We start from the raw sequence: 23629 nt of genomic DNA on the forward strand, positions 1-23629 counted from the left end.
TAGCCAGCCTTTCTAGTACATCCTTTCTATCAATTTTCACCTCATCCATTACCTTTACTGTCTCCGCTTCTACGGGTATTTTGTCAGCATCCTTTTTCTTCGTGAACACTGAGGCAAAGTACTCATTAAGTATTCAAGCCTTGCCCTGCACCTCTTAAGCATATATCACCCTCTTTATCCCGAATAGGAGCCACCCCACCTCTTACTACCTGCTTACTGTTTAAATGCTGGTAGAAGATTTTTGGGTTCCCTTATAAATTAACTGTCATTCGACTCTCATACTCTCTCTTTGCCAGTTGTATTTTCCTCTTCAATTCCACCTCTCAACTTATTGTATTTAGCCTGGTTCTCACTTGAAGAATTCAATTGACATGCATCATACACACTCTTTTATTGTTTAATCATAATCTCTATCTCCCCGCTCATCTAAGGAGCCCTGGATTTGGTTCCCTTCCCTTTTTCCCTTGTTGGAATGCAGCTAGCTTGTGCCTGAAACATCTCCTTAAAGATCCCCCATTGTTCCATTGCAGTTTTTCCTGTCAATCTTTGGTTCCATTTTACCCTGGCTAGATCCCCACTCTCATCCTGTTGAAGTTAGCCATCTTCCAATTTAGAAATTTTACTTTAGATTGTTTCTTGCTCTTCTCCATTACTAATCTGAGTCTTTATGATACAATGATCATTCTTGCCCAAGTGCTCCCCCACAGACACTTGCTCCTCTTGGCCCACCTCATTCCCAGCACCAATTCCAGCAAGGACTCCTACCTAATTGGACCGAGAACGTATTGGTCAAGAATGTTCTACTGAACACATTTCAGAAATTCCTCCCCTTCCTTTCCCTTTACTCTAACATTATTCTAGTCGATATTTGAGTAATTAAAGTCCCCCAATAACACCACTCTGTAGTTCTCGCACATCTTTCATTTCCCTGTTGATTTGCTCTTCTATCTTTCACTATTTAGAGGCCTGTAGAATACCCCCAGTAGCAAGATCATATTCTTTTTCCTTCTCAACTCTAACCAAATGGATTCGATCTTTGACCCTTCAATGACAACCCTCTTTCCAATGTGATAATGTCTCCCCTAATCAGTACTGCCACCCCACCTTCCTTTTTTCCTTCCCTATCTTTTCTGAACACTTTGGCGGTGCAGTGATTAGCACCGCAGCCTCACAGCTCCAGCGACTCGGGTTCAGTTCTGGGTACTGCCTGTGTGGAGTTTGCAAGTTCTCCCTGTGTCTGCGTGGGTTTCCGCCGGGTGCTCCGGTTTCCTCCCACAGCCAAAGACTTGCAGGTTGATAGGTAAATTGGCCATTGTAAATTGCCCCTAGTGTAGGTAGGAGAATTGAGGGAAGGTGGGGATGTGGTAAGGAATACGGGATCAATGTAGGATTAGTATAAATGGGTGGTTGTTGGTCGGCACAGACTCGGTGGGCCGAAGGGCCTGTTTCAGTGCTGTATCTCTAAATAAATTTAAAAAAATAAACTTTGTATCCTTGAATATCAAGTGCCCAGTTTTCACTATTTTTAAGCCATGCTTCCGTTATTGCCACCACATCATATTACCACTTGGCTATTTGTGCTTGTACCTCACCAATCTTATTCACCACACTTTGTGCATTTGCATTCATGCATTGTAAACCTTTCTTTGTATTCCTCATAGTCCTTCTTAGTTTGCTCCGATCTAATATGATATTGCTTCCTTCTCTAGTTCTATCCAACATTTTCACTCCTTTATGCACCTTATTTCTCTTTTATACTTCTATTTTCTGATGCATATCCCCCTGTGAATTTAACTTAAACCCTCCCCAACCACACTAGTGAACCACCCCGCGAGTCATTGATCCCAATCCTGTTGAGGGTGCAACCTGTCCCTTTTTAATAGGTGCATCCTGCCCCAGAACTGGTCCCGATGTCCTAAGAATCTCAACCCCTCCATCCTGCACCATGCCTCAAGCCACGCATTGATCCTCCCCATCTTCCTATTTCTACTCTTGCTAGCACACAGCACTGGGAGTTATCCAGGGATTACTACCTTCGAGGTCCTACTTTTTAGCTTCCTGCCTAGCTCCTGAAAATATTACCGTAGGACCTCAATACCTGCTCTCTCTATGTTGTTAGCACCAACGGGTACGGCAACTACTGGCTCACTCACTTCCCCCCGGCGGAATATTCTGCACCCTCTCCGTTATATCCTTTACCCTGGCACCAAGGAGGCAACACACCATGCAGGATTCACGATGACAGTTGCAGAAATGCCTGTTTGTCTCCCTAACTATGGAATCTCCTACAACGACTGCATTTCTACTCTTTGCCAGTCCCTCCTGTGCAGTCTCCTGCGCATTGGTGCTATGGTCTGGACTGCACTCCTTCCAGGTGCCATCACTCCCAGCAGTCTCCAAAGCTGAATACCGGTTTGAGAGTGGCACACACCCCGAAGACTCCTCCTGCCTCTTCCTACTCTTCCAGATGACCACCCGTCTACTATCCTGAACTCTTGCTGCCTGTGGAATGGCCACCTCCTTGAACATACGATCCAGGAAACTCATTCTTCCTGACACTGCACAGTGACTGCGGCTGCCTCTCAAACTCGTAAATCCTGAGCTTGAGCTAAAGCAGCTGGAGACACTTCCTACACAGGTGATTCCCCAAGACACATAAGGTGTCCTGAAGTTCCCACATGCTGAAAGAATTGCAAGCAACAGGTCTCAGCTGCCCATCTGTGATTGAAGAGAAAATCTCTCTTCCCTCTTCTATAATCTAGTTAATACCTTGTATAAACTATGAATTTTATTTAATGCCTCAAGATCTACTCTGTGCTAATACTCTTAATACTAATTCCCTTACTGTTATACTTACCCCGATTGAAATTTTATTAATTAGCTTAATGAGTTAAGCTATAAATTTAATACAGTACTTTATAGTTTCCCAGTCCTAGTTTCAACCACTGCCCAAGTTTAAAATAATGTTGGCTTTAAAAAATTTTTATCAACACTTTTCACTTTAAGCTGGTCGCAACTTAATGCCTTTACATGAATCACAACTTTACATTTTGCACAGCCTCTTTTTTGACTTATATTATCTCCCTCTACCAAAATGACTCAGTGCCTTGTTTAACTTTTTCAGTGCAGTTATATACTTGACTGATGGTTCCAACAATATTTTCACAAAGATATTTTGTAAGGTTTCAGAGCCATAATGACAGAAGATTGTAGGATAAATTCACTGATCCTATACTCCCAGTGGGGAGTTGTTGTCAAAAGGAATGCCAATGGGAATTACTATTACAGTGTTGTAGCAATTACTCTGAACTGTGTTGCCTTTGAGCACTTCCCCCTGCTGGAAGCGTGGGATCAGTGAAATTCTATCCAACATATTTCAGGTCCCTCAAAGAAGACAATGGATCCTAAATTGGAATGAAATCAAGTTATAAAGCTCATGATTCCAATGTTATGCGTGGTGTTTATACTCTTGTATTCGCCAAAGAGTGCCATGGAACATTTAAAGGCTCCAGATAGTCATATCTGATCAGAAAATGGTACTGTCTTTTGGCCTAACTTCTCTTTCCCCCCCCCCCCCCCCCCCCACCCCACCAGTTATTCTTGGGTGTCATTGTGTGCCATGTATCTTTGCTTAAGGGGTCTGGATAACTACCCTTAATTAAAATAACTAGCGTATGGTCCTAAGAAGGAACCATTGGAACTAGGCAATTGCCAAGATACTGTCGATGTACAGCTAGTTTTGGGTATCCTGGTACATATGGAAAAATTCCAGATTTTAACCTGATCAGGTTTCAAACTAAGCTTGCTGGCAAACGCTTCATGAAAATCTAGATTGTAACTACGATCTTTCCAACCAAATTTCTGTGCACTAGTATTTCCAAACTAAAGGAAAGGGCTGTTGTTATCACTTTACCTTTGCAGTGTTAGATTGTAGCTTATTTAAGATAGCCTGTTCAGGCAGTAGTTCTCAGAACATCTCAATGGGTGATGGTGGCCCAGAAACTGCTGAAGTTTTTTTCTACTGCTGAAATGATAAACAGAGTATGTTGGCAGATGTAAAATTATAACCATGAACACCTTTTGACTTGCCTACCTAACTAGATGGGGAGTACATCTAAGCAAATGAGTGCGCGGTCATAACACACAGTGAAGGATAAACAGGATGGGTCTGACTTGTCTTAACAGTATTTTGTTTTGTGTTTCAATTATAAGATCAGGTAGTCATCCGATGAAGAGTACTATGGTTAACTAACCAGGAAGGAAGACTGACCTCTAATCCTTTGCATGAGTGTGCTTGATATCGGACACTGGTGGAGAAAATACAATTTGCGGAGACACTGAACACTGTAGAATATTTTCATTGAGAGCATGTTCCATGCGTGTAAATAGCTGTAAGGGTTTTCTGACAGAAACTACCGTTTCTCATATTACAGTTATCTACCCATAGCCTAATAAAAAACATCATTGATTTTGATTAGACTTAACCTGCACATTTTGTGGGTTACTTCAAAGGTAATCTGGTCTCTTAAAATTGTGTACCTTAGACATCTTTTGTGCTGGGCATGCTCCTGAGTTTTATCATAATTACAGTCATCTCAGAAAGGAGTTTGGCAAATCGGATTGCCACTTTTGTAGTTAATGGTCTTGTAATAATAAATTTGGTCTGTTTATTCAATAATTGTGTGAAAATATTCTGGTCTTCTGAAGGCTAGATGGCGATATAAAACCAATTTGAATCTCAATGCGTCCAGTGGCCATATTAGCATTTAATTTCCTTTCCCTCCATTCCGAAGTAATTTCTGCTCCTAAAGCAAAAGGTTCACATTTCCCATTGAATGCTGAAGGTACCTGCATTTTTAGAACATAAGAATTAGGGAGGACTATGTAATGCCCCTATTTATGGGGGAAGGAGGGGAACAATTAAAAGACCAGTTGTGCTCAAAAACTGCAAACTCCAATATAGTACCTGAACCTGCTATTGCATAAACTAATATATTCCTTTTGAACCAGTGACTTTATGTGGCATGCAGTTCTTGTTTGAAAGGATTAAATTCTGAAGCTTCAATTTTAATATCTGCTGAAAGGATGAGTGGATTGTTTGCCTTGGTCAGGACATATAACACCATGTTAGAATAATGACAAATAGTACATGCGCTATATTTAAGATTTTTGTCTTTCTTAAAAAAAAAAGTATATTCGCTCAAGAACTCATTATTCTGCTGTGTATGTCAGTATGAAGTGAAATGAAAATTCTCACCCTGTGGATGTAGGGAGACCTTTTAACAAGACCTTTTAAAACCCAAATCTTTGTGGGAGTAAAACTTCAATTAAAGTTGTCACCAAATAAAGGATGGCTCATTGATTAATGAACATACCTGGTAGTTCACTTTTCTAGTTCTATTTTTGAGTGTTTCAAACATGTCTTATGACTGATGGAATGTTTTTAAAAGGTAGTTTTTTTAAAAAATAGCCCTTTTTCCATAAAACATAATTGTTTGTTGATGGGGTCATTTGTAGAATTATGCTGTCTGACATTACACTGAAATGGAAGAGAAGCAGATGTGGTCTTAACATCTGGCTGACTTGCATTAATTGTCTGGTTGCAGCAAAAGTGGTTTATATACAGACTGATTATATCTTGTTATATCAGTTTCTGATGTATTTTACTGTGAACAAAGCAAGGTTTGGCCAGGTGTTTTAAACAGAAAGAGTTTTCCCAGTTGGTCTGTAAATAGACTTCTCAATAGTAAATGGCAGTTTGCAACCAGGATCCCTTACTATCAGCAGAATATGTCTGCTTTGATGAAAGGCCAGTTGGCAGAGGCCTAAAATGGACCCCCGCAATTATTTTTCAAAGGTTTAAAAACTAGGCAGCTGGGACATGTAAAGGGATAAGTTCTCTATTTTGACAGATCTTCCTTTATTATCACTTTTTAAAGTTTTGTCCCTGTAAATATTTACTCTTCTTTCCTCACTCTTATGGGGCGACATTTCTACAGGTGCTCACAAGCCTCGGGTATCTCATCCACTTGGCCAGTCTTCAGGTGAGTTTAGACAGGTGATTTGTCAACTGGCAGTGTGACTGTGTAGGACATCATAGCTGAGCTCACCCAAAGTCCACAACTGAGAGTCATACTCCTCCCATCACCTTGCATTTCCCTGGGATGTTGAGGCCAATTCTAGAACTTAAACTAGTTAATTCAATACAGATTGAGAGTTGAACCTGGTACCTACCAGACAATTGGGGAAGCATGCTACCTCTCCTTAAATGTTTCTTGAGTTTTGATTTTCAGGATTTGCCATATTTAGTCTAAGCTGTTTAAACTTGTTAATTTATTCAACAACTTTTTAAAAAACATTTTTTAATTCCTGTTCAAGTTTCTGCACAAAACTCTTAGGGAATCTGGGCTACTTGATCAAAATTTACTTCCATCAAGGAGAGAGGGGAAATTGCATACTGTAAGATAAAAAATCTCTTGCAAGACTGTGCATCCTCAGTAATTTATCCCATTGGGTTGCCTTAATTCCATCATTGTATTTGGAAGACTCTTTAAGTCGAGGAATGAGGAATGTCACACCTAAAGGAGAATAAAATACATTTATGCTTCCTTTACCATTGTGAGATTTAGGGTCCAAGTAAGATGTAGAATCTTGCATTGTAAATTGTATATTTTGTCTTTAGATCAGCAATGGCAAATAAATGTGAAAAAATTTTACTGAAAGGAGTATCCTGTAATTTGTGAATTGTAGTGTATCATATGGTATATAAATGTCTTCAGAAAGAATAGCTAACATGGTGGTGCAGTGGAAATCTGGGTAATGTGCATATAAGCGAATTACAACCATAAAACACAGTGCATATGAATTTTACCTTATTTTGGTAATAGCAAAGGTTTAAGTGTTCATGTGCTAATGTACAAAAAAATTAGCCAATGTTGATCTCATGGATCAGATGGAAGTGAAATTTGGAATTGATTCTCAAGTAATTGTATCATCAGTTTGACTAAAATTAGAGATTTCCTTATAAAGAAATTTACTGTTCTCTCAATATTCAGCTCGGACTGTTAGTGGGTTATGTGGAGCCCATATGCTGTGTGAACAATTATTTGTCCTCTTTATATCTGCATAATTTTTTTCTTCATACAGATTAGTTTAAAACAATTGTGTTCTGTCAGATATGGTTTAAAAATCTGTAATCATAGTATCCTAATTCTTATTTACAAAAGCAAGAAGTTGAAGTTTTAGCCAGCTCTTTCCCACTTGCAATTGTCAATACTTCATGAGAAGCAGCTGAACAATGTTCAATGGTGATGTCACCAACCAGGAGCTGTAGTGTTGTACTTTTTGGTGGAAATCATAAAGCTGAAAGCAATAAAATATTTTCAGAATAATTCAGAAAATTGTTCAAAAGTGCAGCAACTTTGAAAGAGTAATTCTGGGTACAGCTGTTTAAAGAATAGGTTTGTAAGGGGATGCGTGGCAAGCTAAATATGAACTCTACGGTGAAACATAGAATTAGATAGAATATTGTTATGACCAAGGCTGGAGGAGTGCACTGTCTTTCTCTTGTTCCACTTCTCCACAGGTCATGACATATATTTAAATGTTTTACCCAGTTACCGATATGGCCAATTAAATACTTTATTTTAGTTTCAGAATAAAATCCACCAACCAAGTTTCTTTAATAAACAATAAAATTATTAATTTATTATAAAACAAGACTTCTGTAAAGATGCAAAGTTTATTAACACATAGGTTGAAATATGAAATTTCCATTCCAAATTAACCCACCACACATGCACGCACACACAGAAAGAAGTTTTCTCTGCAGAGATCTCTTTACAAAAAAGACAAAAAGAACTGGCCAAATACTTGTTAATTTTTGAAGGAAGAGGATAAGATATGGTATGTTCCAAGCTGGTGCTTTATTCTGGCATTCAAATACAGGATCTTTTTCGAGCAGTTCTCTTCAGTTGACATCGAGGATTAGTCTGACAGGGTTTTCAAGAGAAATGCAGCATCAAACCACACTGGATTCTCCGGGTTTCTCAGAGGTGAAAAATGATGAGCTTGTGGCTTCTCTCTTAGCAGACTTAACCCCAACTGAACCAAAACAATATCCAAAATGAAACCAACTCTTGACCACCATAAATCTAGACATGTCACTGTTGTATGATTGCCTTTAAGATTGATGTCCCTTTAAGATCTTACTATGCTAATCAGCTAAGCGCCAGGATGCAGTCATGTGACTCAGAGCCAGAGTCACTCTGCAGCTGTAACACCTACTGGAAGATTCTGTAAATAGTTTGTTTTTTACTGTATAATAGTTTAGCTGTAATGAACCTGTTTGAGATTTTCAGCAAACTGGACTCCATGCATCTCATTTATGTTGCATCAGACAACATAAAAGAACCCATTATATGGTGGCAGCAGTGTTGAGAAGACAAAAGTGTCAGGTTGAAGACCACTGTTAAAACAGCTCTGAAAACGACCTTTCCTACAGCCGTAGAGAGAAAGTTCAAGAAAAATACTGGCTCAAACAGTAAAAAAGAACTTACCTCAAGCTGTAGAAGCCAGAGCACAGAATGACAGGCTGCAAGTTAATCGGGTGAGTCATTGTGCCGACAGGCGAAGGATACTGCTTTAAAAAAAATCTTTGAAGTCCTTCAAAAAATCTTTTATTTAAAGGCTCCATGCAGGAAAAAAACCGGGCAAGACTTCCCTCCTTTCCCGAGCTGATTGAGGTTGGCTCCATTACAGGAGGTGTCTGTTTGAAAATCGTGGGAAAACCCAGATCTCTGCAGAGCTTTTATCTACACAGCCAAAGTTTTAAAAAATCCATTAAACTACTCAAACATGATTAAGAGCTTCCATTCACAAAGCCACAGTAAAAAAAAACACTGCTGTGTAAAGAACATAAAAAAACTCTTTAAAAAAAAACCCATTGAGCTGCCTATTGAACAGCTGTGTAAGCAGAACCGGCTTAAGTGCTGGAAGCAAGGTAAACTCACAGCACTAGCAAACACCTGCTCCTGTCAATCAAAGTAGCTATTATAAATAACAGAGTTTCTTAAAGGGGAAACAATGCAGAGTCATAGAAGAAGTCTTAAAGCAGGTTTTAAAACAAAAGAGCAGCAGAAATATGGATACCAAATTTCCCAGCATGAACGGCAAGGCCTTGGATATCCTATCTAAGCTCCAACTGTTCAAATAAAGAATGCAGTTATGCTTCAGAGACCGAGTAATTGCAGACCAGAAAAACAGACTGTAAAAATACTAATAGCAATTGGAAATGAAGGATTACACAGAATCAACACCTCTGGATTATCTGACGAGGACCAGAAAGATCCCGTGAAGATATGGAAAGTGCTGGAAGATCAACTCCGATTACGAGTGAATTTTAGAATTAACCACCTGGAATTGATGTCCTACAGGCAACAGCCACAGGAATCAATAGACCAGATCGTCAGTAATTGCCAAATTAAGGGCAAGGAACGCGACTCCTCAGAAACTCAGCTGTTGGACTGAATAATAGAGTTGGTGATCATATCAACACCCATTGAAGTGTTTCAGGAAGACCTCTTGGGGGGAGAAAGAAAGGTCACAGCATCGATGCATAGCTGGAAGATGGCAGGAAATACAAAGCCGTTGTAGCTGGACAGTAGCACCTGCAAGCACTAAGTGCAGTCAACAGTATCGGCATGATAACCTGGTCAAAAAGGGCAAGCAAGCCCTGTGGGAGGTGTGGTTGGTCCCACTCATGGCAAAGTTGTCTGGCATTTCGAGACCTGTGCAAGGCGTGCAGTGCAAAAGGACACTGGGCCTGCCTATACAAGGAATTTGGCTCCCAGATGTAGCCAGAAGTTGCAGAAGGACACAGACAAACAGAAGACAGGCACAGCAACAGGGCAACAGCAGCAAGGAGAGCGCCAGAGAGCTGAGTAAACGCAAGCCAATACACAAAGTCCACAACGAAATGGGCCTGAGACAAGACTCGATGAGTAATTTTCAGCCAGAAGATGAACAGGCCTTCCACATTGTGAACTTGACACATCACATTGATGAAGTCAAACAACTGAAAGTTTTTGCCACTATTAACATCACATGCCCAAAGAAAACTGGCAAACATACACTCAGGTCAAGATTTACACCGGTACTAGTGCAAATATCCTACTAGTCCGAATACTCAAAGATATGTACCGGAGTCGTCGGAAATCAGTGATACAACCAACAACTGAAAAGTTATCTGCATACAATGGGTCAGCCATCCCTTGCAGTGGCACATTAACAATGCAATGCAAATATGGCAAGTTGGCACGGAAACCACAAACATTCTACCTAGTAGACATGAGCGGACCAGCAGTGGCAGGACTACCAGCGTGTAAGGACCTCAACATCGTAACCATCTATGAGGTCACTACAGCAGAAGAGAGCAAGGGGAAATCTCCACGGACGGGAACCTGCTCGCAGATTCTGGCCAGCGTCAAACAGTGCAGTCTGGAAATCCAGTAACGGCACAATTATGCCATGCCTTTGCTTCTGCTCTCTAGAGAACTGCCAGCACCACAATGAGCCAGAACGGACAGGTACCTCCATGAGGCCAAGTACTCCTCCCCTAACAAGTTCTCGAACTTGAGCCCAAGACCTTCAGACACAGAGGATGAGGAGAGGCAATGGACACGCAATGCCCTGAGGAGGCAGAGGAGGAATGAATTGAAGCATTGTCTGTTGGATCTTTGAAATGAGGTGCTGGAATTTTCCAAGAATGACAAGATCGCAAAGATGGTCATCTTGAGAAAAGCAACAGAGTATATCAGCAGGCTGAAGGGACAGCAACAGAAACTGAATGCTGAAAGGGAGGAACCTCAGAAAAAACAGCAACAGCTGAGATGCAAACTCCCTGAGGAAAAGCTGTCAAACCACTGAAACGATATGTGGGCTACTAAGCTTCTGCACATGTAAAGATGATCCATCTCGGCCTCCTCCTGAAGTCCCCAGAATCACAGATGTCAGACTTCAGCCAATTCGATTCACTCTACGTGACATCAAGAAACGACTGAAGGCACTGGATACCGCAAAAGCTATGGGCCCTGACAATTTTCCGGCAATAGTACTGAAGACCTGTGCTCCAGAACTTGCCACGCCGCTAGCCAAGCTGTTCCAGTACAGCTACAACACTGGCATCTACGCTGCAATGTGGAAAATTGCCCAGGTATGTCCTGTACACAAAAAGCAGGACAAGTCCAACCCGGCCAATTACTGCCCCATCAGCCTACTCTCAATCATCAGTAAAGTGATGGAAGGTGTCATCAACAGTGCCATCAAGCAGCACTTGCTTAGCAATAACCTGCTCAGTGACGCTCAGTTTGGTTTCCGCCAGGGCCACTCAGCTCCTGACCTCATTACAGCCTTAGTTCAAACATGGACAAAAGAGCTGAACTCAAGAGGTGAGGTGAGAGTGACTGCCCTTGATATCAAGGCAGCATTTGACCGAGTATGGCATCAAGGAGCCCCGGCAAAACTGAGGTCAATGGGAATCGGGGAAAACCCTCCGCTGGCTGGAGTCATACCTAGCGCAAAGGAAGATGGTTGTGGTTATTGGAGGTCAATCATCTGAGCTCCAGGACATCACTGCAGGAGTTCCTCAGGGTAGTGTCATAGGCCCAACCGTCTTCAGCTGCTTCATCAATGACCTTCCTTCAATCATAAGGTCAGAAATGGGGATGTTCGCTGATGATTGCACAATGGTCACCACCATTCGTGTCTCCTCAGATACTGAAGTAGTCCGTGTAGAAATGCAGCAAGACTTGGACAATATCCAGGCATAGGCTGATAAGTGGCAAGTAACATTCGCGCCACACAAGTGCCAGGCAATGACCATCTCCAACAAGAGAGAATCTAACCATCTCTCCTTGACATTCAACGGCATTACCATCACTGAATCCCCCACTATCAACATCCTAGGGGCTACCATTGACCAGAAACTGAACTGGAGTAGCCATATAAATACTGTGGCTACAAGAGCAGGTCAGAGGCTAGGAATCCTGAGGCGAGTAACTCACCTCCTGACTCCCCAAAGCTTGTCCACCATCTACAAGGCACAAGTCAGGAGTGTGATGGAATACTCTCCACTTGCCTGGATGAGTGCAGCTCCAACAACACTCAGGAAGCTCAACATCATCCAGGACGAAGCTTGATTGGCACTCCATCCATCTCCTTAAACATTCACTCCCTCCACCACCGACGCACAGTGGCAGCAATGTGTACCATCTACAAGATGCAGTGCAGCAACTCACCAAGGCTCCTTCAACAACACCTTCCAAACCCATGACTTCTTCCGCCCAGAAGGACAAGGGCAGCAGACACATGAGCACACCACCACCTGCAAGTTCCCCTCCAAGTCAGACACCATCCTGACATGGAACTATATCACCGTTCCTTCACTGTTGCTGGATCAAATCCTGGAACTCCCTAACAGCACTGTGGGTATACCTACCCCAAATGGACTGCAGTGGTTCAAGAAGGCAGCTCACCACCATCTTCTCAACGGCAATTAGGGATAGGCAATAAATGCTGGCCTGGCCAGCGACGCCCACATCCCTGAATGAATAAAGAAAAAGTTCATAATCTCTCCACATGTGTAAATATTTTTGATATCTAATTTTGTTAATTTTTACTTTTAGCATACGAGATTTATCTTTGGAAAGAAAGGGGATTTTGTATGATTGCCTTTAAGACTGATGTCCTTTTCTTCTTCTTTCTTTCTTCTTCTTTGGCCTCCTTGTCTCGGGAGACAATGGGTAAGCGCCTGGAGGTGGTCAGTGGTTTCTGGAGCAGCGCCTTGAGTGGCTATAAGGGCCAATACTTAGAGTGACAGACTCTTCCACAGGTGCTGCAGATAAAATTGGTTGTCAGGGCTGTTTCGCAGTTGGCTCTCCCCTTGCACTTCTGTCATTTTTCCTGCCAACTGCTAAATCTCTTCGATTCGCCACACTTTAGCCCCGCCTTTATGGCTGCCCGCCCGCTCTGGTGATCGCTGGCAACTGACTCCCACGACTTGTGATCAATGTCACAGGACTTCATGTTGCGTTTGCAGACGTCTTTAAAGCGGAGACATGGACGGCCGGTGGGTCTGATAGCAGTGACTAGCTCGCTGTACAATGTGTCCTTGGGGATCCTGCCATCTTCCATGTGGCTCACATGGCCTTTAAGATCTTAGAATACTAAGGAGCTAAGCACCAGAATGCAGTTATGTGACTCAGAGCCAGAGTTACTCTGCAACTTTAAACCTAGAGGAAGGACTGTAAATAGTTTGCTCTGTACTATATATAATAGTTAGTTGTAATAAACCCCTTTGAGATCTTCAGCATAATTTAACTCCACGCATCTCATTAATGTTGCATCAGACAACATTTAAAAAAACTCATTACAGTCACTACTCTGTAAACAACTCGCCTCGTCAGAAGGTTCCTACTGTTTACTTAACTGAAGACATGTGACTGCCAGAAAGTGTGTTTTTAAACTAAGTCCCAAAGTTCTTCCAGTAACCTTTCTTAATAAAACAAAGTCCAGCATCTATGGAATCTCTTCAGTCTTTTAAATGAATCAATTTCCATGATTTTAAACACGAGTCCTCAAAAAATATTAAAAGATGGAAGCGCTTTCATAACAATATCCACACAGAAACAGATCAGTTGCCCCAACCATTCTGTGCTGGCATTTATGCTCCACTTGAGCCTCCTCCTGTCTTTCCTTATCTAAGTCCATTCGCATAAATCTCTATTCACTTCTCCTTCATATGCTTATCTAACCTCCCCTTAAATACATCTATACTATTTGCCTCAAGCTCCACATTCTTGCCACTCTCTGGGTAAAGTTTCTTTTGAATTCCCTATTGGATTTCCTCTTGACTATCCTACATTTATGACCTCGAGCTCTACTCTTCCCTACAAGTGGAAACATTCTCTCTGTGTCCACTCTATCAAAATTTCCCATTGTTTTAAATACCTCTATTCGGTCACCCCACAGCCGCCTTTTCTCCTCTTCCTTTTCTGATGGGTATAACCTCATATTTCTGGTATCGTCCTTGTAAATCCTTTATGTAGCCTATATGTCCTGCAGTCAGGGTTCAATACCAGTTGAGCATAACTTCTCATTTTTCAATTCTATCCCTCTAGAAATAAACCCAAGTACTCAGTTTGTTTTTTTAAAAAATGGGCTTATTTAACCTACTTTTATTGATGCGTGTATTTGTACTTCCGGATCCTTCACTCCTCGACTCCATTTAAATTTTTATTTTCCAAATAATATGTGACACTCTTATTTTTTTCTTGACATTATGTAATACTTCACATTTATCTGTGTTGAAATTCATTTGCCAACTATATGTCCATTCTGCAAATTTATTAATATCTTCTTGAAAATTGTTGTAGTCCTCCTCAGAACTAACTGTTCCCACTGCCCCAATTTGGTGCCATCCACAAATTTAGAAATTGTGTTTTTCATTCCAAACTCTAAAACATTAATGTAAATTGTGAACAACAGTGATCCTTGTGTTACCCCACTTTCCACCCACTGCCTCTCTGAATTGCTACCCTTTACCCCAATCTCTGCTTTCTGTCTTGAAACCAGGCAGCCATCCATTCTGCTACTTTCCCCCATTCTGCATGCTTTGACCTTATTCATCAATCTATGATGTAGCACCATATCGAAGACCTTTTAGATATCTAAAGTACATCCACAATATTAGCCTCGTCTCTTTGTTATCTCTTCAAAGAATTCAGTGAGATTGGTCAAGTAAGACTTTCCCTTTTGAAATCCATGCTGACTATTCATTATTGTATTTTTGGTTTCTAGATGTTTTTCACTTTTCTCTTGTAAGGGTTCCATTAGTTTTCCTACCATCGGTGTTAAGCTGGTCTTTGTATTCTCCCTTGTCATTCTCTCCCCTGTCTCTTTCCTTTCCCTCAATTTTTCTCTTGCATCTTTATTCATCCATGTTGTCACATTAGTGATTAATTTGTTAGTGGAATGTGTTTTTCCTGGATTCTGTCACACGCATTTTTAAATGCTTTCCATTGCTGTTCCACATCATTGTTTGCCAATATTCTCCATTTTATTTTCCCAACCTCTATTCTCAGTCCCTTAAAATTGGCTTTTCTCCAGTTTATTGTCCTGGTCTTTTGTCATGCTTATGTCCTTCTCCGTTATTATCTTAAAGCATATTATGGCCACTATTGCCTAGATTTTCCCCTACTTCTCATCTGCTCTGGTTCATTCCCCAATACTAGATCCAGTCGTAAATCTATCATTTTTTGGACGACTTAAATACTGGGTTAGAAAGGAGCCTTGTATATTTTGTAGGAACTCCATTCTCTTACCCTCTCTACCAGCTTGTTCTGACCAATGAATTTTGGGGTTGAAACAATCCTGGCTTGAGGTACAGCCATGTCTAGGGTAGGTTTTGTGACTGGACTAATTTAGAGACTGCATGCTAACAGTGGCTGGATTTTCAACAGTAACCACTTTGCTCTACATACCACTTCCCATTAGTTCTACTTCCCATATTAAGGGGATAATATTGTTAGAACTCACACCCAAACATATGATATGTGCATGTACACAAGAAATTGTGCCTCTCAAGTTGTTAATTTTGAGTCAACAGTATACATGAGGCTTTGGATTACACAGAACAGTTGTTAGTATAAACCGGGAATGTGCAAAATCTGATTCTAAATCAATTCTCAAATGGGAGGCAAATTTGCTTGTGTTAGATAGATTATTTGCCTGGTGGTGGGGTGAAGGGGCGGTGGATGAAGGGATGTTGTTGCTGGGAATCTTCTGTAGAAATCAAATGTACCTCCTTACGTCAGGATGGCATCCACATTGGAATTACTCTTCCACAAGTTGGAGGGCCAAATAGTGATGATCTCTTAAGTGATGTTCTTAAAATTGAAGTAAATATGACATTAATTAACGCCTAGTGAGTATTTGATGAGAATTTTTGCTTTCAATAAAGATGAACTTTCGGTACCATGTTCAATTTTTAAATTAAAAATTCGGTATGATTTTGAATGGTTGTGTAACTTCAAAAAGTGATTGGGTGATTTTAACTTTTAAAGCAATAAAATGTTCTAGATATTGAAAAATTGGCATTTAATATAACATTGTATTTGTTCAAATCAGTGGCAATTGCCAATTGAATTGGAATAAAATAAAAAGAAAAGAGAGCAAATTGATGGGCAAAAATAGTGAAACATTGCAACAAAGATTTGGACAGTATATTTATAGGAGACAGATGTAGAAAAGTATTATTGGATGAATTCTGGTACAGATTTCACTCAGATTCAGAGCTGCCACCTCAAGGTCACTTCTGATCAGGCCCCGTTGTTATGACTTGTTTTGATTTGACAAAGCCTGTTATTTTCAATGTATTTTCATCTGTCATAAGAATGATCATAAATCTTCTCGGGGTACTATGTTGATTTTTTAAAATCAGCGTTCAGTTATATTAGGATTTTTACCATTCATCCTACATCTGAATTTTTGAATAAATATGTGAAAATCATTTACGTACATAATAATTACATTTCCTGTAGATTCTGGCCGTGAGCTTGTGATCACAGACCCAGTAATTAGGAGTCGGGAGCTCTTCATTTCGGATTATGTAGACACCTACCATGCTGCAGCACTCAGGCAAGTTTGAGTAATTAATGTGATGATTTGTTTGAATAAAACTACAAGATTGAAATAATAATTGGTTTTGAAATATTTCATGACATTATCAATTATATATATTTTTTTCCTTTCAGAGGGAAATGCAATATTATACATTTTTCTGACATATTTGCTGCCAGAGAGTTTAAGCCACGACCGGACCAATTTTTTTACATTCTGGGCTATAACCCAGAGACAAGGTAAGGAGGTTAATGCTTATTTTGACAAACGTTATATATACAAATGCTCTTAATATTAGTTAATCAAATATGCCAAGATGCCTGTTTTAATGACAAAGCATTTGAAGGCGAGACATTATAAAGGATGTAAACCTGTTAGCTAAACTGAGGGAAAATTATTTTCAAACCAAATGAACAGCATAGTCACTTAAAAATCTACATATAAAAATCTACCTGCTTAGTACCATTTTATATTAAAAGTGACAAGTTTTACAGCTCGCTACTTCTCAAGATACTGCATCCTCTTTTTTCTCGCCCCACATACCACACTGAGACACAAGAATGATTTGCTTTCAGGACTTAACCAACACTACTTTAAGCTGTTGGGCAGGAGCAGCCGAAGATCAAATGTCTCCTCTAGTTAATATGCTGGGCTTCGTTTTGCATCTTCTCACAGTGCAGGAGATACTGGGAAGTCACTGAAGTGGGGGAATTAAATCTGTGTCCTGCCATTCCATGGATCTGTACATTAATACTTTACAAAGTCAGCACTCAGCACTCTTGAAAGTGGTCTGAAATTTTCATTTGATTTGTCCTTTTTCCTTTGGAGATCTGGTTATTACAAAAAGTTGCTCTTGCTGTGGGATTTGTCACTGCTTCGTGTTTCCACTGCGTTTTCAGTGAAGTCTAATATTGGACATATGAAACTTCTGTACTATTCCACTTGAACTATGGAAAACAGCAGTGCAATTACAGATTATGTAGTGACCATTTTGAGCTGTATAATGCTATCATCTAGTATAATGGTAATAGATCAGCAGAAGTGAGCGTCGTTAATATCATATCCAAAATATATTGTCGTGGCATTATTAAAATTTATTGGTTCAGGTGTTATTTTCCAATATGTTATTTGTACCAATATGGTAAATAGCCTCAGGACTGCATTATCTATGCAACAATTTTCTAAAGCCGAGTTGTATGGGCAGTGATTCCAAATTGTTTCATGCTTTGACTGTGTATGCTGTAAATAATTCATGAAAAGTTCCATGTACCCTAAACCAGGCGACTCTATAATGAGTACAGAAGTTTGAAAATGTTTTATCTTTTGTAGTTGCTGCCACATTTAAGGCCTTTTGTAAATCAAGTCTGCCGAATGTGCCATTTCATTGAATATTCCAAAATAACTTTGCTATGACCCTATAAGTGTAACTAACCTCAAAACTTTGATTTTAGAAGCTGCTCTAAATTGCCTGTAAGCCTCTTAGCCACTTAAAAAAAAATTGTGGTGGGTTCTCTACTGTAAGATTCAGTGACCGAGTCTGTGAACTGTTTTGCTAGATGGAACACTGAAAATAGAGTTTCATTTCAGGCAGAAGAAAAATTGGTGTCCTGCACTTGGTACGCATTATGGTTACATTTTGTGACAAAGTCTGCTGCTTGACTCCAGCCAACCTTTCTAGCAGAAAGAAAAATAGAAAAAGCCTCATATAACAGTGTTTTTCAAACATTCCAATATAGGGAAAGTGTTGTTCCTACAGCAGCTTATATTGTACTTGGGGAAAGAAAAAGTCACGTTTTTTAGATTTTACACTAGATCATGTTTAAGTCACTTCATGGCCTTTCCCATCCCTATATTTGTAACCACCTTTAGTCCTACAACACTCTCATTCCTCTGACTCATCCTTCTGCACATTCTTGCCCTTGCCCCATCATTGGCAGTTGTATCTTCAGCCATCTAAACCGCAATATCTGGAATACCATGCCTAATTACCTCTGTCTCTCCACCTCTTTTAAAGCTCACCTCATTGACCAGACTTTTGGTCATCCATCCTAAAATTGAATGTTCACTTTCATAGTGAAACACAGCGATGGATTCACACCAGCCCAATTTCTCTGCTGCTATGGACTGGTGTTCTGAGTCCCCACCAGAATATTCTGGCCACAGAGCTGCCCATCACAGTATTCCCATCAATCATGGACTTGCCCCTTTTCAGAGGTCTCGGACACAGCTGTTGATCACAAGCACAGCTCTAGAGTTTTGATTCTTTCATCTGTGTCAGTGAATTTGGCAGATTTGTTCCAAGATCTTTTGATAATCTATTAGAATAAAAGGCATAAATAAACTGCAGCAGTTTTAATTATGTAGATTAGCTGCCAAGTACTTTGAAAACCATAGAATCATAGACCTTTATAGCATCGAAGGAGGTAATTTGGCTCATTGTGACAGTGCCGGCTCTGCACTAGAGCAATCCAAAACATGATCTGTTCTCATAATTATACTATCCACTTTACCCTTGAAACATGCAATGGTATCTGTCCAAAACTACACTTAGTACTCTAATTATGTCCTCACCAAATGTATAAATTTATCATAATTTCTTCACTTTTGTAATCTATGCCCCTATTTATAAAATCTAGAATACTTTTGACTTTTTGTGTTGCACTTTAAAGGAATTATGTACTTGAACCCCAAGATGTGTGTCTCTACCTTTCTGCAACTTTCCATTGAGTGTTTATTTTTCCTTCCAGAATGTATTAGCTCACAGTAATCTGCATCAAATTCTGCCACGTCTGCCTAACCTGTCTGTACTGCTGAAGTCTTTTACAAGCCTGTTTGCTTTTTGCCATTCTGCCTACTTTTGTGCTGTCAGCGAATTTCAAGCATGAGCACCCTATCCTAAAGCCGAAGTCATCTATATATACATCAAAAGCAATATTTTGGTACACCACTTCCAATCCTTCTCCAATCTAAGCAGCACTTGTTTATCCTAACAGTTAGTTTCCCATCTGCAAAACAACATTCTATCCATGTGACTGCACTTTCTCCTATACCATACAGTTGAATTTTTCTGACAAGCCTCTTTTCAGGCACTTCATAACATGTCCGAAAATCTACTGTCTTCCCTTTATCGAAATGGTTACTTCTTCAAAAAAAATCCATTAACTTTGTCAAGAAAGCTGTAATGATAGCTGACTGGACAACATGTTAATTGCCTAACAAAGACCATATTCAACAGAACCAACACCAATGAGTCTGCATCCAGTCAGCATATTAAACTTCGGTTTGACAGAAACCAAAACCCATATTAAATGACTTCAGCCTGCCAGACCTTGTAAAAGCAACTAAAAAAGACCAGCTTTAACCCTGTGTAGCCATCAGTAGAGAATCTAAAGGAAAATTATGCAATTGAAATTGCAGTACAACAGCAGAAATTACATCTTAGGAAGTTCAACAAATACAAAATGTTGTTGAGATGGGTCGAAATGCGATTTTGGAGACCCTGCCGGTTACCCTTGTGGGCGCCTTAGATGCCGGAGATACCAGTTTGAAAACCCACATGAGGGTCGGGATTTTACAGGCCCCCCCCCCAAGAAGTGGGATCGGAGGTGGGGGGGTGGGGGGGTGTGAGGCAGAGGGCCTGTCACCCTGCGATCTTTCTGGTGGCGGGATAGGCCCGACGACACCATTCCCACCCAGAAACCCTTAAGTGGCCTATTTACGGCCAATTAAGGGCCGCTTCCCACCGCTGCCGGGATCTTGCCCATCTCCCCCACCCCCCCCCCCCCCCCAACACTTTTTTTTAGCCCGGCGCCGGGACCCCGCCTCCGGCACCAAGTCCAGCCCGAAGTACTAAAATAGCGCCCTTTGGTAAACATTTGCTCTGTTTAATAATGTGGATTTTATTTTTTCCCTAATTGTCAACAGTCTTTCCCCCCCATCCCTATCTCTACCTGACACACATTTAGAGTAATCTGTTGTGCAATTTTTGCACCACTGCAGCACCAATCACATTTCAGTCACAAAGTGAGTGAGACATATTGCTGTGGAGTCAAAGAAGTCAGTGATCCACACTTACAAAGTGTTATTTATTGGCCTCCAAGTGCAGGCTATTTCTACAGATTGAATATAGTTAACAGCTCTTCCTGACCAGCAGAAATGAAAAATAAGTTGCTGTAATGCCAGAATTTTTTCAAAGTTTTAAAAAGGCTTTGCGCAGCACAGTATAATTGGCCCCTTGTGTGCAAAAGCAAAGCAGAATATCACCTGTTGGAGATGATATTGCTTATTACTGAACTGGCAGAGTTCATAGTTTTCTGGCATTTGCATCAGAGCGTCAGGCACTTCAAGGTCATTTTTAAAAATGTGTACAGGAAAATTTTCAACTCGTGGATGATCATTTACAGCATAGAATATGACCTCGCTACATTCAATGAAGTGGATATGTGAAACAAAGGTTTGGCAGTTCAGTAAAACCTGTTTTGGCTGGTTGCAGCATTACCCTTGGCCTCACTCAACTCGGGAGGGAGCTATTGTTCTTCCAGTGCTTAAGCAGTAGAAATACCAATGTCGTGATTTGATACTAGTTTGCTGGTATCCCTCTTCACATCTGTTTTGGAGTGAAAAACAAAGATTACTATTGATAGTTTAGTGTCGTAATTTCCAATGACTAAATCTGCTTTAACATAGGACCATTTTAACGTTGGTAAATCAACACATTAGCTCCATATTTTAAATTATTTGGCGGTTTTTCATCAAACTTTTGGGATTGTTTACCTGCAGGAGATGTCAGCCATGGTTCTTGTTGCATAGATTTGAGCCCATAATCTAGGCTGACACTCCAGTGGAGCACTGAGGGAGTGTTGTGCTATCTTTCAGATAAGACCTTAAACTGAGGCCCCGTCTCCCCTCTCAGGTGGATTAGAATCCCATGGCAGTATTCAAAAAAGAGCAGGGGAGTTATCCTGGTATGCTGGCCAACATTTATCTCTCAACCAGCATCACCAAAATAAATTATCTAGCCATTTATCTTATTGTTATTTGTGAGACCTTGGTGTACGCACATCAGCTGCTGTCATTTCCTACATTACAACAGTGACTAGACTTTAAAAGTGTACCACTTTGGGACTTCCTGAGGCCGTGAAAGGTGCTTTATAAATGGAAATGCAAGTTCTTTCTGATCCACAGTGTTGAAACTAGTGCAGATTTGAGGCTGATAATTAGAACAAGCCTACAGCATGCCAATGTAAAATGACAAGCATGGACTTACTGGAATCTGAACCTGTGGATGAATGTATGTAAAAAGATGTAGTTCATTATTTTAAAAATAATTTATGGGATATTTACCGAACATTGTGAGAATTTTGTCATTTGATTTACAGTAATTCAAAATTATTGCACTGAAAATCACAGGTGTACCCTGAAATACGTTGTGGAAGTTGTTGATAATCTTACTGCTGTTGGAAGCACTAGTGGTTTGAAGATGTCCACTTTCAAAAGAAGAGTATACATTGTGCTGATGTATTTTACAAAGACTTAATATAAACTTTGCACGATATAAAGTGATCTAAAAAGCATAAATGCCTATGCTGCAATAACGGTTCAGAAACATCAGTGTCTGCGAATCTTCTTGATGTGGGTGGGGAGAGCGAAACAAGGGAACAAGTCCATACAGGTCAAGTGTGAAAAAAAAAAACACATTGTTGTGTACAGGTGGACTGATAGCGCAGCTTCCCCACAACCTAAGAAAAATGGAGGCCCATGCCATCCATCACAGCCATTATGCTTTTGTCAGCAGCAGTGCTGCGAACTTGAGAAGCCACCATCCTGATGCTGTTCTTGACTCCTGCGGTGCCACTGTCACTACTTCTTGCAGTGTACTGCTGTGAATGAGGTTTTGGCTGCTGGTGTCAGTGGCACTGTAATACAAATGGGGTACTGGTGAAAGATCCTGCTGGAACAGGAGTCATCTTTCATATGCAGTAACATCAGAAATCCAGACTAAGGCTGATTTTATAATTTGCGAGATACTAATGTGGCTTTGATTGTACATCAACACAGAAGTAGTAGAATAATCCAGAAGATTGCAGAGCACACTAAAACTGTGAGGTGTGACGCTCTTCAGCAGACCATCATCTCACACTGGTTTGACTTCATATAATATATAGTGCATGTGTTATTACGGTGCTGTTCCCAGCCTGTTATTTTCAGTGATAGTTTGGTTATTCAAAGAGTACTGTATTGTCGGTAGTTTGTAATGTGGTTTTAAAATGGTTTTAGCTTGTAGAGATAAAAGAACCTGGATATTTGAAATGCTAACAGAAAATATGTATTTATCTGTGAAAAGAGAAAAAGACAGACTCATATTCCTCCCACAGGTTAATCTAACTTTTCTCTCTTCACACGCTTTAAGACCTTGGTATAGTGGTTGTTTGACTCAACATACTTGTCTCTGAGCCAAATTTGGGAGTTCAAACTCCACTGCAGGTCTTGAACACAGTGCTGAGGGAGTGCTGCGTTGTCGGAGGTGCCATCTTTCAGGTGAGGTGTTGAACCATGGCATCTACACAGGAGAACATTAGAAATGCCATGTTACTATTTGAAGAACAGGGAATTCTCATGTTGGCATGGCCAATATTTCTCCTTTGTAGGAATTTGCTATGAGTAAAATTACTCTTGCCGATGTAGCAACAGTAACTTAATTTCAAAAGTAACTTATTGGATGCCAAGCATACTGGGACATCGTTAGGCTGTGATAAGGTGTTGTATAAGTTCGCTCCTTCTCTGTATTTCTAGTGTTTTCAGTTTTGGTACTGGACTAGGCGTGCTTATATTAATACACATTTTGGTATCTTGAGTTTTTATAATTTTTAATGTTTTGCATAAAAATAATTATTGAAATCCATGGCTATGCTCAAACCTTCCCTTCCTGATTCTATTCAAGTTTTGAGCTTTT

The 23629-nt window shown here is 40.3% G+C and overlaps 1 protein-coding gene across 10 annotated transcripts in view; it reads left to right on the plus strand.

The window, feature by feature from the left end:
- The window catches only part of rerea (arginine-glutamic acid dipeptide (RE) repeats a), a 563072-nt gene that overhangs the window by 258086 nt on the left and 281357 nt on the right, over positions 1–23629 (plus strand). For 8 of the 10 annotated variants that reach the window (XR_010969624.1, XM_068017019.1, XM_068017023.1 and 5 more), the window contains 3 exons: positions 6000–6044; positions 16599–16695; positions 16812–16916. Coding sequence is in view for 9 of the 10 variants with exons in the window: in XM_068017019.1 (XP_067873120.1) it covers positions 6000–6044; positions 16599–16695; positions 16812–16916 (247 nt within the window). In the remaining variant the exon portion in view is untranslated. The remainder of the gene's footprint in view (positions 1–5999; positions 6045–16598; positions 16696–16811; positions 16917–23629) is intronic. The other 2 variants (XM_068017024.1, XM_068017025.1) reach the window with 1 other exon arrangement.

This window comes from Heterodontus francisci, chromosome 37 (assembly GCF_036365525.1).
Source record: "Heterodontus francisci isolate sHetFra1 chromosome 37, sHetFra1.hap1, whole genome shotgun sequence".
Classification (NCBI taxonomy): domain Eukaryota; kingdom Metazoa; phylum Chordata; class Chondrichthyes; order Heterodontiformes; family Heterodontidae; genus Heterodontus; species Heterodontus francisci.